General features: G+C 60.2%; 1 protein-coding gene across 1 annotated transcript; it reads right to left on the bottom strand.

Moving 5' to 3' along the window:
• Positions 1 to 3,602: 3,602 nt before the first annotated feature.
• Positions 3,603 to 14,001, bottom strand: RBM28 (RNA binding motif protein 28). Its single transcript, XM_088129049.1, has 19 exons — positions 13,796 to 14,001; positions 13,545 to 13,697; positions 13,338 to 13,441; positions 13,091 to 13,166; positions 12,639 to 12,731; positions 11,601 to 11,675; positions 11,218 to 11,311; positions 10,657 to 10,850; positions 10,157 to 10,226; positions 9,811 to 9,920; positions 9,496 to 9,569; positions 9,275 to 9,410; positions 8,983 to 9,047; positions 6,782 to 6,940; positions 5,890 to 6,024; positions 5,433 to 5,507; positions 4,619 to 4,950; positions 4,359 to 4,446; positions 3,603 to 4,261 (listed from the first exon to the last, which is right to left on the bottom strand). Exons 1-19 carry the CDS (start codon positions 13,953 to 13,955, stop codon positions 4,121 to 4,123), a joined length of 2,334 nt encoding a protein of 777 aa, XP_087985175.1. The 5' UTR covers positions 13,956 to 14,001; the 3' UTR covers positions 3,603 to 4,120.
• Positions 14,002 to 14,485: the final 484 nt, after the last annotated feature.

The raw sequence follows: 14,485 nt of genomic DNA, 5'->3' as shown, positions 1-14,485 counted from the left end.
ACGGCAGGCACGTACTGGGGAAGCCACCTGGGCACTGGGACCTTGGCCTTGGAGTGACAGGGACGCATGAGACTCTGGAGGGGCTCCCCCCATGGGCACCAGGGAGGTCTGCAGGTGCCCATGTCTCTAAAGCTGCCACAACCACTGCACGTCCCAAGCCATCCAGCCCACATTGGGGGCTGCTCCAGCTAAGTCAACATCCCCAGAGCTACATGTCTCCAGCTGCCAGGCGCTGGCCTGCTCTTCGCACCATCAAAGTGTCTGCGGTGGCAGCAGCAGCGAGCCAAGCCATCACATGGACCCTGCTTCCCTTGCTTTCTGGTCTGAATTTGTCTTGCTTCAGCTTCCAGGCCAAAACCAGATGCTCTGCTCTGAATTACGCCGGTTGGGAGAAGAACCAACTTGGTGAGAAATGGAGGCGGCTCCCCCCCCCGCCGTTTGGCACTCGGGCTGGGCATGTTCCTTCCAGAGATCTGGCAGAGGGGTCCCGTGTGCATAAGGGGCCTCTGGCCGCCACCCTGACTCGGGCACACTCTGCATCCAGCCTGCTCCCCTGCCCTGGGATGGCCCCAGGAGATCTGGGCCTGGGCTCAGTCTCAGGAGGCGAGAGAGCAGAGCAGAGCAGAACAGAGCAGAGCAGTGGGCAGGAGGTGAAGGGAAGGAACCTTGTAGGGCAGATGAGGGGAGGCTCTTGCGGGAAAGGAGGCAGTCAGGCCGCTGGACTGGCTCTGCGCTCATTTCCCCTGGCGCCGGGGCGGGGGGAAAGAAAAGCAGGGCGTCAGTTTTGCATTATGAACATGAACGGTTCGCAACAGAAGGGAATCCAGCAGGCCACGGGCCAGACCCACAAGCCGCTCTGCATGAACTTCCAAAATTCAAGACATCTGCAGAGGATGGCACTTACACACCCTTGTCCCAGCTTCCCTTTGTTCCTGCTCAGACCGGCCTCCCCCTACAAAGGCCCCCTGCTAGGTAAGGAAGGTGATTTTCCCGTGGGCCGAGACCCCGGAAGGGTGTTGCCAGAAGTGGAGGGGGGGGCAAAGGCTGGAGAAAGGAGGGCGCGCTAGCCAGAGGCCCAGGCGCTGGGGCTGTAGGACGGTGTAGGTGAAGGAAAAGAGCGAGCTGAGCCAGGAAGGGGGTCCCCGAACAGGCCAGAAAGCACTTCTGTGAGATCCAGGAAAAAGGGCCACAAGACGAATGAAGTAACCTGCACAGATTCACGTGTTCCCCTCACCCTGAGACCTGGCCAAGTGGGTCAAAGAGGAGTGTCGGGGGGCAAGCAAGTTAAAGGGAGAAGTCCTACAGATCACACACAGGTTCGCAGGACCAGCATCCTGAAATCCGTGGAGCTTCTGCCTGGTCCAAGAGAAAACGGTCAGCCCCTTGCTGACGCAGGAGGACGAGGTGGCCCTCGCACTGGGGCTCGGAGAAGAGGCTGAGTGTCGGTTCAGACCTCCGGCTCCAACCGCAGTCCTCAAAAGTGGAAAAAGCTTCCCACGCAAATGTTCGCCGGGCACCAGGCTGTTCAGTGAGATCATATGTTGACACTCCGCTTCCCAGAGGAGTCAAAATTTCCAGCGGCAGAGCATTACCCCGCTTTGCTTCCCGTTCAGAGGATCTTAGGCGACTTACTGGCATTTTGTAACACGTGGCCTGTTTACAGGAATGTGGCAAGAGCCGGAGCGGAGTCGCAACGTTCATCTTCTCCCGTCTGGTGTCCTCCGCGCCGTCACCCCTCGGCTGGCTGGGACCACTGGCGGGGAACTGCCTGCCTTGGAGGCTGCCAGGTCAGGGGATGTTGGTGTGAACCCTCCCAGGCAGGGCTCACTCACTGGCCCGCCAGCTGATGCTGGGAGCACCCTGGGTCCAAGCCAGACCTCCAGCCAGCCGAGTCTACCGATTGCCCAGAGCAACATGTCACCACTCGCTTTCCCACCATAGGACAGCTTTGGGTGGAGCTTGCCAGATCTTCTGGACCGCTGGCCTCCTCCAGGCCGATCTAAGAAGAGCGCTTGACCAAGCCGTGCGCTTCCTGGGATCGATGAGACTGGTGGTCCCGTGTATTCTGAGGGCGTCAGGCCGGAGGAGTCTGTTCCAAAGGATGCAGAGGCACCACCAGTGGCCAGCAGAATCGTCCTACAAGGAAGCGGGATCATCGTGGAAGTCTGGCTAGATTCACACACGCTTCAACCTCAGCCCAAGTTAACCCACCACAAACGCTCTGTTCACAGAACCTGCTTCGACTGAAGAACCCGCACGGCTCAACGTGATGCCCTGGTTTACACCACCTGCTGAAACCATGGCTGGGTTTCTCCAATACGCCGCGCTGCAAACTACAAAGCCGACTTTATCCCAGTCTAGAATAGAAGCCTCTGTTCTAGATACATTAAACAAGCATTTCCCCCCACTGAGACGTGTCTGGGAAATCGGGCTGTGGAGTGAATGGGAACAGTCACGCTCAGCTAGGATTGTTCACTGGCAGCAGACTGGTCAAGAGGCCCCCAGAGTGAATTTAAGAGCCAAGCTGGCAATCCAGAGGTTGGTTTTGTGAGGTCCTCTGCAACACGTGGTAGAACAACTTCTGAGCCAGGCTAAAATAGCAGGATTAGGTCTCCAACCTCCTGATGGAAAAGAGATGCCATGACCAGAAATGGGGCAAACAAGCTCTGGAGGACCAGGCGCAGTTTCCCAAGCAGGGAAGACCTTCCAAGCTTGGAAGATTGCTGGAGCTGCAACCGGGATGGCTGTGGGCTGTCCCCGGGAGCACAGTAACCGTAGCAGCACGTGGACCGGTTAAGAGGGTGGCAAGCATGAGGAGCCGGAGAGCCAACGCGAGCGCGCTCCTGCCTGGGAAAGAGGACGGCTGCAGCTCCGGAGAACTTTCAGCCAAGCCCTTTTGGAGAGTCCTCAAGAAGAAAACCGAAGGGCAGCCAGTAAACGGCTCTTCTCGTAATCCTCGCGTTGCCTTTGGCTCCATCTGCCTGAGACAGGGTGCTGACCAGTAAAAACCAAGGGAGTATGTCTTGCAAGATGGAAGCAGAAAGAAAAACTAGTTTGCTGACGCTCTAGATCAGTCTCTCTCAAACTTGGCAATTTTAAGATGGGTGGATTCCCACTCCCAGAATCCCCCAGCCAGCCATGCTTTTCCAACGACCAGGTGAAGCATTGTGGAAACTGCATCTTGTGCAACTCAATCAGACCATCATCAGTAACTCTTTACAGCAGTGTTTCTCAACCTCGGCCACCTGAAGAAGTGTGGACTTCAACTCCAAAATTCCCTGCCAGCCATCCAATCTAGATGGCGAACCAGCTAATGTGATGGTTTAAACTAGCAAAGTGCCTGGGCTTTGAAGAAAGAGCAGCCAAGCCAAGCCGGGAGGCTGATGAGGAAGGGAAGGGAAGGGAAGGGAAGGGAAGGGAAGGGAAGGGAAGGGAAGGGAAGGGAAGGGAAGGGAAGGGAAGGGAAGGGAAGGGAAGGGAAGGGAAGGGAAGGGAAGGGAAGGGAAGGGAAGGGAAGGGAGGGCTTGGCAGGTCACCATGGAGGCAAGAGACCCACCCCAGAACACAAGCCAGAAGGAGATTCCCGGGAACCACAATTCTGAGAAAGCCATTTATTAAAAGAGTCCAAATAAGGTATGGGGACTCTGTGCCTGGAGCCGTCTCCTCCTCGCAGCAGGCCTCCGCTGCGATTTCCACCGTGCAGACGACGATGTTGCGAGGACGCGCTTCTGTAGGCTAGGGACTGAGTGCAGAGGAAGGGCCCCGAGCCACACCCTCCGCACACTCACCCCTTGTGGCAAGGATGGGCCTGGCCCAGCGGGAGGCTGCCTTGCCTTCTCCCTTCCTCCAGAGGCACCGGCAGCATTGGGGAACAATTCCAGCAGCCCTGGCTGCAGAAGCCCTGGGCCAGCAGAGACCCCGGCGCCTCAGGGGCTCTTCCTGCTTGCCCGCCCCAAGCCCAAATGCACTTTCTGTGTCCCATCTGTCCACGTGGTGCCAAGGAAGCTGCCGCTAGGCACGGCCTCCTCCCTCTCACCAAGGGCAGCACTCGATATGCAAGCAGCAAGAGTCAGAAGAGGCCGCCCTGCCTGAGCTGGGGGGCTCCGTTCGCCGGGGTGACTCAGGTCTCAAACCACTTGCTCTTCTTGACTTGCAGCGCAGTCCGGCCACCACCGAGGATCTTCTGCTTATACCGCTCCACCAGTTGCTCGAAATGAGCCTCCACCTGGTGGTGACCACCCCGCCCTTTCCTTTCGGACACCTGGAGGAGGACCGCACATCAGGCTCCGAAGCAAAGGCAGGTGGCTGGTGGCCTCTGCAGGGGAGGGGAGGGGAGGGGGGGGACCCAGCTAACCCACCTGATGGGGAGCCCTGCGAGCCTTCTGCTCCCTTGGCTTAGTCGTCTTCTTCGGAGGAGCCCCCTTCGCCTTGCCCTTATCACGATTCCTGCCAGGAGAAACGACCCCCCTCAGTCCAGAGCGCCACACCAATGGCTTTTCGCCTCTGAGCGCTCAAAGCTCCCGTATAGCTGGCAGAGCACGGCAGACAAAAGGCTGAAGGGGTGTGCGGCATGACTTCCCCTCCCTGTGCAGGGACCCCCCGACCTGTTGCTGCTTACCTGATCTTGGGCCCCCAGTGGGAGGGAAGGGCCAGGACCCTGCGCCGCTTCTTGCCGCCTGGCAGCTCCACCAGCTCCTCCTCTGCACGCGTCTGGAAGCCTGACCAGGAGGTGGCTCCTTCTGTGGCCTGGAGGCTTGGCGGGTGCCCGGGCCGCTTCCTCTTTTGCCCGCTGGGCTCTGATGCAGCCTGGGGACCACCAGGGGCCCCAGCCCTTCCTTTGGCCCTCAGGGTCTTCTTTGGTGGCTTCTGAGGGGCCCCTCGCTGGGCAGTGCTGGGCAATGGCCCCTGATTTGCTGACCCAGCAATTGCTTGCTTCTGCCTCAGCTTTTGCTGCACAAGGGGAGAAGCCATCGTCCCGCGGTCAGTGGAAGCCATCCCTCAGCAGGGAGAGCAAACCCTCTGCAACAGACCACCTGCCTCCCACGGCTGGGAAGGGAAAGGAGGACGCGCAGAGTCCTGGCACCAATTCCCCAGCTGGGAGGCACCTTCTGTGCTCATCGGCTTCTGGAACGGCCAATCTGTTTCAAGCTCATCTCGCAAAGCCAGGGCTTTGCCAACGGTACCCCAGAGAGTGGAATCAGAGCCTCTTTGCTCTTCCAGCAGGTCAGGATGCCAGCGCCAAGGGACTCCAGCCAGCACGATGTTTGTCTGGGGCTCCCACCCACAAGACCCCTTGCGCACTTCAAGGAGTCTGCCAGGAGCCAGCGTATGCCCCCCCCCCGCCCCCGTGGAGCAGCAAAGCGGGGACTGACGCCTCCCCAGGGAGATGGTTTCAGCTCTGCAGCCCTGGAAGAGACCTGCAGATGCCCTACCAGGCTGCGCTCAGCGCGCTGCTCCTTCAGCTTCAGCTTCCGCCCATCCTCCAGGGAGAATTCCACAATAGGCCGCTGGGAAGAAAAACAGCCCCGTCTTGGCACCCTCTTCAAAGCAGCTGCCAAGGAGCACCCAGATTTCTGTCCTCCTGGGCTCAAGGGGCGGTCTCCCTCTGTCTGGTGCCCAGCCTAGCATCCTTCTAGGGGGTGGCCAGAAATCCACACGACTGGGAACTGCCAACTCTCCTTTGCTTCTCTCCCCAAATGGCCCATCCCAAGTCTTGAGATCCCCAGGTACACCCGGGAACCTCAAAGATGGAGGGCAGGCTGTGTCCCATGGAACAAGAAGATTGTAGGATGGCTGCTGGGCCGGGCAAGAAGCAGCCCTGTGCTGCTGGGTCTCCGGAGAACCTGTGCCAGCCAACAATCTCCCCTGGACAGGACTGGACACTCTCACCTTTTGGTCTCCAAAGAGCTGGGGGCTGTTGTTGACCTGGCGCAGGGCAAGCAGGGCGTGCTCGTGCTCCTGGAACTCCACGAAGGCGTACCCCAGAGACTGACCCCGCCCCTTCAGTTCTCGCATCACCCGGCACTGTGGGGAGAGGCAGGGCAGGAGTCGGACACTGCCGGAGACGGACTGCCCCCCCCGGAGGCCAAGGGCCAGTGCTGGATCTGGGATGGGGAGCTCTAAGGTTCGTCCTGGGACGCAGCTCAGCACGCAAAGCAGTGGCTTCACTGCCACAGCAGGACTGGCCACGCACCAAGGTGGACTAAGGGAAGCCCCGCTACTCGGCAGCGAACGTTGGGCTTCTCAATCCACCTCGTAACCACAAGGTGCTGCATGGCAAGAGCACCAGCCCAGGATGGCTGTGGAATCCAGGGAATCGCGGCTCCTTCCGAGAACAGCAGAACAACTTTCTGATGCAGAGAAGCGCTTGGACCAGCCCCCGACACATCCCTCTGGACTCCTGGCTCCTATGCAGAGCAAGCCCGCCTCTTCTCCCCAGTCCTGCCAGGCCTCCTGCTCTCTTCTCACCCTGCAGAAGTGGCGCAAGGCCCTCCTACCAGAGGAGGGAAGGAGGCACATCGGCCTCTGCTCCGCACTCGCACAGCTCTGCTTCTGGAGAACCAGCCACCCTCCTTCCCTCCGGCTGAAGTCCAATTTTCTGGGCTCCAGAAGCAGTGCTGTGGATCTGCAGCTCTTGCTCAGTGGTCGCCGGTGGGTCCTTGCGAGAGGGAAGAGGGCACCTGGGTCACCCCTGGCCACAGAAAGCCGGGCCTGCAAGCCACGCTCCTTGGAGAGGCCAGGCCAGGCCAGGCCAGGCCAGGCCAGGCCAGGCCAGGCTCACCTCCTTGATTCTCGCACCGGGCGCACCGCCAACTGCCTGCAGCATTATCTTCCGGAGGGCGGCATCATTCACGCTCTTGGGCAGGTTGTGGACACAGAGTCTCGTCTGGGACACAAAGATGTTCTGGTCCTTCAGCTTCTGCCGCTTCAGCTCCTCGAACTGCAAGAGGGGCTGCTGTCAGAGCTCTGCTTGCGGGTCGAGCACACAGCTTGCGCAACCCACCTGATGCATCCCTTTTCCTGGCATTTCTCTTGGACCAGGCTCCCTCCACTCACTTTGGATCCCCCCCAACGAACAAACTGCTGGCCTGCTCCCAAGGGCATTCACACTGCCTGGGCGGGGAAAGGAACTTGAGCTCCCTGGCGTCTTCACACATTGATCAACCAGATCAATGGAAGATGTAGTGGTCACACTTCAACTGGTGAAGCAGGTTCGTTGTGCGTCTTGAGTATTGTGCCAAACCAGCTCTGACACGAAATTATCCGCTCCTTAATCTATTCTCTATGGATATTCTTCTGTTATCTTCCCTCTGAATCCTGTTATGTTCTATGTGTTTCCTTCTATTACTAACTGATCAGAAAAGAGGAGCAAACAAGATTAAACCATCAACAGGCACCATTTCCAACCCATCAATGGACACAAGCTGAAGGGAACATCCTTCCATCACGCTTGCAAGGCCCATCCTAGGAAACGAGGCTTTCTCTCTTGACACATCAGAACAGGAAGGAACAATCTGGCGTGAGACCCAGCGGGGAGGCTCAGCACCGCCCCCAGGACGTGGGTCTGCCATAAAGGAGGGGAGCCTGGCGCTGGGAAAGCCGAGATTCTCCCAGCAGGAGCTCGCTGGCATCTCCCTTTGCCGACTCGGGCCCTGGAGGAGAAGGGCCCGCTCTCTTCCGTGCGCTGTGTGCAAGGGAATGGACACATGCGGCTGCTTGGAGGCCGTGCTCTAATAAAGTACTTAGAGAACAACTGATCGCGCCCTGGGTCTCTGGGGAGACCTTTGCTGTCCACCCTCTGAAGCTGCCTCAATACATGCCTCTATGTTTCACAACTGCTTCTTCACCAATCCAGTGAAGTTAATTTACACTTCACCAGATTGTGTGAACCTACAAAAAGGCCAATTTGGGAACCAGGTTAACTGTGTTGTGTGAATCCAGTGAGAGTAGCTGGGTCCGCACAACATGCTAAAGTCTGGTTATCGAAACACAGCTGCTGCGTTCGCACAGCAGGCTCTGCCCAAACAAATCACTCCCGAGGGAGCCAGTGCTGGCCGGGCTTTCGGCCAGATGTTACCCACAAGCTTCCCGGCTACATTTGGGCCCTGCCTTGTCTAAGCCCCTGCAGAGAGCTTGGCCTTAGGGGGCCTGAAAGGAAGTGACTGAGACAGAATCAGAGCTGTAAAGGCTACCACAGAGGGCGCCCGATTCCAGCTGTCACCATCAGAAACTGCCCTAAGTTTCCACCCACCAATTCTGGTCCTGCCTTCGGGATGGCAGAGAACAAGCCCGCTCCCTCCCAATGACGACCCTCTAGATATCAAAGCACCAGACTGCATTGCTCATCGAGTCCAACCCTCTGCCCAGCAAAGGTCCGCTGGAGCCTTTCTGACAGAAGACCATCCAGCCTTGTTCTGAAGACTCTAGCGAACAACTCCCCACTTCGTGGGGCAGCCACTTCCACCGGTCAGGAAGAACCTCACGACCACCAGCCTGAACTTCCCTCCCTGCGATCCTGCCCTCTGGGGAACAGAGAAGAAGTCTGCTCCCTCTGCACACGCCCCCCTTCAGATATCTGGGGGCTGCTGTGCTCTCCCCCTTCCCTCTTCTCTTCTGCAGCTAAACTGCTCCTCACAGGGCTGCTACGGACCCCCCTACCCCCACTTCCGACTCCTCAGTCCTTCAGTGAAGCTGGATCCTGGGACGCTCCGAGCAGTCCGAAGGAAGACCTCCTCCAGGGTCGCCTTTGAGAGCCCCTTCTGCGGGAGCCATCTCTGCAGGGCTGGAGATGCACTGCCCTCCATAGTGAGGCCAGCTCCTGCTGGGGGGCTTTCAGAGACACCCAGCCGGCAGAGTGTCCAGCCCCATCCAGCACCAGGCTTCTTCCTGGGCACTTCAGGAAGGCTGGACAAGCACCCTCAACAGCAGCAGGCAGGCAAACTGATGGTCACCCCCCTCACCCAGGCGCAGGGAGACACTCACCCGGACCCTTTTGGCCATGTCAGCAGCACTCACACCCTCCGCGGCTTTCGTGCCAGCCCGGATCACTGTGGAGGGAAAGGGAAAGTGAGGCCAGCCAGAGAGGACTGGACTGCTGGAGCCTCAACTGGTCAGAGGCCAGTCAGAGGGTCAGAGCAGCAGCCCCTGGGAGGGCTCTGCTTTGCGTTGCATCAGGCGTCTCCCCAGTCAGGGCTGGACCCGGGAGCCCCGGGGATGAGTCAGGGTGGAGGAGCCAAGGGACCGAGAGGACCGCTCTGGGGCACTGCCCACTCACAGCCTTCTCGGGCCAGGTAGAGGTTGCGGGTGCCAGTCGGCTTTCGGGCCTTTGTGCTTCGCAGCTGCTGGGCTTCCTCGCGGCTGACGGCCAGGTCCACTCGGAGACGGCGGCCACCCAGATGGAGCCCCCGACCCTTGTAGGAAGAACAACGTGGTGTCTTGTGGGTTCAAGGACAGCATGTGCCCCCCTCCCATCACCCCACAGCGTCCTGGTTTCACCTCACTCTCATCCTGTGCCATCTGCAGACACTTCTGGGCAGCTCCCTGGGTGGCAAACTGGGCAAAAGCACAGCCTGGGGAGGGCAAGAGAGAGAGAGGGGGGCATTGGGGGAAGGAAACCAGGAGATGATGTGAGGCGGCTTCTGAACTGCCACTGCGGGGGGCAAGGAAAAGATAAATTTTTGTCCTTATTTTTCCTCTCTACCTCTTCCATTCAGGCATGGGGAACTGAAGGAGTGCAAGGGACTTCCCCAGCGCCAAGCGGAGGATGCCCTGACTTCTCTCCCGGGGATGGGGTCTGCCAGCCCCACCTACCTTTGGAGTGCTCCGTGTCAGGGTGCAACACGATCCGGACGTATTTCAGGTCTCCAAACTGCTCCAGCAGCTCCCCCAACTCTTCGTCTTCAGTATCAAAAGACAAGTTCCTGGGTGCAAGCAGAGGATGGCTCCCTCCACATGTGTCCTAACACCCAGCAGCGGGAGGGAGGCAGCCAGATTTTTCTGGCAGAGTTCTCCAGCTGCTGCCAAGCGTGGCCACCGTCTGGGGCAGGAACAGCTCAGGGGCTCTCATCAGACAGAAACAAGGAGGCCCTGCTGGGCTGGAACACAGCAACCTGGAGCCCCGGGAGGGTGCTAAGCCCCCAAGCCGACCCTGACCCACCTGATGAAGACAGTCCGGCCCTCTGCCACATCAGAGGGGCGCTGCTTCTGCTTTGGGGCAGGTTCATCTCCTAAAACGAGAGGGGGGAAGCAGGCGTTGGCCAGGGTTTCTCTGCGGGCAACGTTAGACCCAACCACCAAGTTATTGAGAGGCCACAGAGATAGTTCTGAAACTCCCAGGGCGTAGATATCAACTCTCCTCCCTCTGGGACCCCCGCAGTAGCCTGACCACCCTCCAGCGCATCCTGAGCCGAACAGGCACTGAGGCTCGCAGGCGAGTTGGTTTTAGCAAGGCGGTGCTTAGGGGAAGCAGAGCTCTCTGAAAGGCCGTTAGAGACAGTAGCTAAACAAAACTCCCTGTCGTGGTGGGAGCACCTTGAAAGATGCGGAGTTATTCTTTGGCCTACTCCAGGCGGCCTCTTCTTATGCTTCTTCAGGTATAAGCTGATTAAAAGAGTGCAAACCCTCCACGTCCAGTCCTTCCGAAGCATCTAAACCAACCTCCTCCTCCTCCTTCCTCTTCTTCAACACTATCATCTTCCTCCTCTGAACTCCCAGCCTCGCCTGGGTCCTGCTCCTGCACCGTCGAGCCAACTTCCTGCTCCTCGTCCTCACCAACCTCCTGCTCCTCATCCTCGCCAGCTTCCTGCTCCTCGTCCTCGCCATCCACAGCTGGAATCTGATGCTCAGGGTCCCTACAAGGAGGATTGTAGGGAGGGATTGGCAAGAGAGCATTTCTGGGAGGCTCTAGGTGATGAAACCTGGGAGTTTGCCGGCTTTGGGCAAGAAGAGGAAGCGGGATAGCCCCCTACTCTTAAAAAGATAGCTCCAGCAGACCACAAGCACTCCCTCGTTTACCAAAAGTAAACCCGTTCCGACAAGGCAAGCTACTGCATATAAACGGAGAGCAAACCCCACTCCCTTCTGGCACTGAAAACGTTACCTAGACAGGTAACGAAACGCCTGCAACAAAACAGCCAAGCTCACAGAACCCCAAGGACTCTGCAAGCCTGTTCCTTGCAAGCAGTGAAATGAGGCCTCTCCAGGTTCCTTGCGGCTTACCTGCCAGGCCTTCCTGGCCCCGGAGACTCCGGTCTTCCTCCTTTTTCTTCACCCCCACCTGCACCTTTCTGCTGGGCCTTCCTGACTTTCTTCTCTGAGGACGGACACACCGCAAAGAACATGAGGAGATATTCTGCCACCATAAGCGAGGCTGTGCTGCAACTGGGCTGGGATGAACCTGGCCCTCGTGTCAAACCAGAATGGGGTTTATTTGGTCACAGCAAGGTGTGAAGCCAGCCACTCCAAAATTTGGCTGCAAAAGATCCCTGGAAAGTCTTTTTACAGTAAAAACGCAAACGGCGAAGACTTTATGGGCAGAACGGAAGCACCCACCACCCAGGGTCCTCCACTGTCCATCTTGATTCACACAGGACGGCACTCACCAGCAGGAACGCCTTCTGCCTGCGCGGCCTGGTACTTCTCCCGGGCTACAGCCCAATCTACAGCCACCGGACGCTCTGCAAAAAGGAAGGGCAATGCTGAGGCTGGCTGGAGGTGGGGTTAATACAGACGGAGAGCCACCAGACTCAGGTGGTGCTTACTGGGAGGACAAACGGGTCACCCAAAGCGTCTCAGTGCTTGAAATCTCCTTGGCCATCTTCAAAAGCTCACACGCCTTCAACCACCTTAAGGGCTGCCCTATGTAACTGCCAAAGCCGACCCTCCGCGAGCCAAGAAGTGCCACTGCAATGGGGAAAACAGATCTAGCGAACAAACTGGAGGCTGCGCCCTTTTCCCCTTCTGTCTTTTGGACGTGACCAGGACCAGCCCTGTTCCTCCCATCAGAGCCACGCTGACCCTCCCTGCCCCAGACAAAGCCGCCCTGCCATCCCATCTAGACCAAAGCCTAGAAGCCTCACCCCTGCCAAGCCCAGCCCCAGGGCAGCCCTAAGAAGGGCCCGGCAACATAGCAGCCAGCCGAGAATCCCCAGCCTTCCATCCGCCATTGGTGATGACCTCAACCTTCCATCCCCTTAACAATTGAATTCCCCGGCTCGGCTGCCCTCCTGAAAGGCCCAAGAATGGGAATAAGCCCATTCTTAGAGCTTGGGAGTTGGACAAGGACCGGCCCATCAGATCCCTAGGATTTCCCGCCTTGCAGCCCACAACCTCTATAAAAATATTTGCTTTTCCGTTGTTGCGGGTCCGTCTTTCTTGTAACACACCCCACACAGAGTTCTCCTCCTCAGTGTTGTGCTCCTCACTTCCAGGACACCATCATGTTGCCGACTCTCAGCCTTGCACAGAAGTGAAGACTGCACGCATGCATGCACAGCAAATCCTCCCCCCAAGGGTGGGATCTGCGGAGGCACAGCTGTTCCCCTCCTGCCACTCTTGGGGCACCCCAGCACCAGAGAACAGATGTCCACCCAGAATCCTCCTGACTTGCTGGCAGGCCTGAATGGGCTGCAGGGACTCACCCTTGATCTCCTTCATGTTCATCCCCTTCAGGGCCTTCCCCGCTTCCAGGACGTTCCTGAACTGCACAAAGGCGAAGCCACGCAGCTTTCCATCTGGAAGGTGAGATCAAGCGCAGAAGCTGTCTCTGTCATCCATTTGCACGTTCCCTAGACCGGCTTCTCCCCCCGCCTCCCAGAACTACAGCTTCTGCCCCCCCAACAAGCCTGCAGAGCGATCAGGGCAAAGCAAGCAGGGAGAGGAGCCCCCTTGTCTCCCGATTCAGCCGCAGAGAGGTGGTCCGGCAACAGTCTTCATCCCTGCTGCTCAGAACGGACAGCTGCCAACCGAGACGCCGTGAACGGACGCACGGCGCGTGGCAGCCCTGCGTGCAGACCAAGGATCCCAGGATTCTCAGCCTGTCCCACAACGGCGTCGGGACCGTCTCTTTCCCTCCATGTTTCCTGCCACTTACCTGGTTTTCTGGGGAGGGTGGCTTCCAGGACGGTGCCAAAGGGAGCAAATGCACTCTTCAGGTCATCTTCGGTGCACTGAGGGGAACCGAAAAGCAAAAGAGATCAGAGGGCAAAGAACGGCTCCACCGTAGGGCTATCCCAGAATCTGCGAGGCCTGCGCCAGAGACGCGGTGCAAGTCCCGGTCCCAGTCCCCGCGGCACCCGAAACCGGCAGCCTGGCGGCGCCGCAGCCGAAGGACCCCCTACCTTGAAGCTGAGGTTGCGGACGATCAGCCTGGCCTTCTTGGAGGGGCCCTTGGCCTTGAGGGGCCGCTGTGCTGGCTGGGGCGGCTCGGGGGGAGCACCTGGCGCTTTAAGAGAGACGCGGAGGCAAATGAGGGGGAGGGGGGCCGGGGCACGCTCAGCTCCGGAAAGGCCCGGGCAGGGGGGGAGCCCGCCGCCACGGCCGCCCACCTGCGCTCCGTCCGTCCGTCCTCCGCCGCTTGGGCCGCGCCAGCGCCAGGCTGACCGGGCGGCCGCCGAAGGTGCGGATCTCGCGCAGGGCCCTCCGCGCGTCCTCCGGCAGGGAAAAGCTGACGAAGCCCAGCCCGCGGCACGCCGCGCCGCCTGCAACGACAGCGCCGGTCAGCCAGGGCTGCCCGGGGGGCGGGGGGCGCCCCTGCCCCCGCCCGCCCGCCCGCCCGCCCGCCCGCTCGCTCGCTCACCGGGCGCCGTGACGGCGACCGCCCGCCGCACCGGCCCCGCCTGCCCGAACTCGCGCTCCAGGTCGGCGGCGCGGGCCGAGGGGGGCAGGCCGCGCACCAGCACCGTCCGCCCGCCGCCCCCCTCCGCCGCCCCACACGCGTGCCTCCCGGGCGGCGCCATCTTGGTCTCGCGGGCCGGAAGCGCGGCGCCCCCTGCAGGCGCGGCGGGGAAGCGGCGGGAAGGGGCGGGGCGGCCCGGAGCGCCCCAGGCGAGGCGCCGGCGGAGGAGAAGGGCCGGGGCCGAGCGGGGCCCCGGGGGCAGCGCGCGCCCGCCCGCCGCGACTGCCCCCTTCGGGTCCTGCCGCCCGGTGTTGCCGCGCCTCCCGGGGGCCTCCCCGGGCAGCCCCTCGAGCGCTGGGAGGCGGCGGGAGGCCCCGCTGCTGGGCGTCGCGGAGCTCCTCTGGCGGCTGCAAGCGGACGAGCCAGCCCGGAGAGCAGCGGGGACCCCGTTCGGGGCCCTCCTCCGGAGCGACGAGCGAAGGGCCGCGCGCGCCGGGCATCACCCGGGAAGGGCTTCGGCCGCCCTCGCCGCAGGCCGGGGTGAAGGGGGGCCCGGCCTTCGAGGCTCTCTGCCGTGCCAGCAGGGTGGGGGGCCGCCGTGGGGTCAGCCCGGAGAAGGAGCGCCACGCAGAGGAGGAGGACTGGGCTTTC

Source organism: Python bivittatus, unplaced genomic scaffold, assembly GCF_059951505.1.
Source record: "Python bivittatus isolate LINGU-HERP-01145 unplaced genomic scaffold, Pbiv_v1 ctg000730_np1212, whole genome shotgun sequence".
In the NCBI taxonomy this organism is placed as follows: domain Eukaryota; kingdom Metazoa; phylum Chordata; class Lepidosauria; order Squamata; family Pythonidae; genus Python; species Python bivittatus.
Note: the sequence above shows the minus strand (reverse complement) of the source record. Positions and strands in the feature narration are given on the sequence as shown.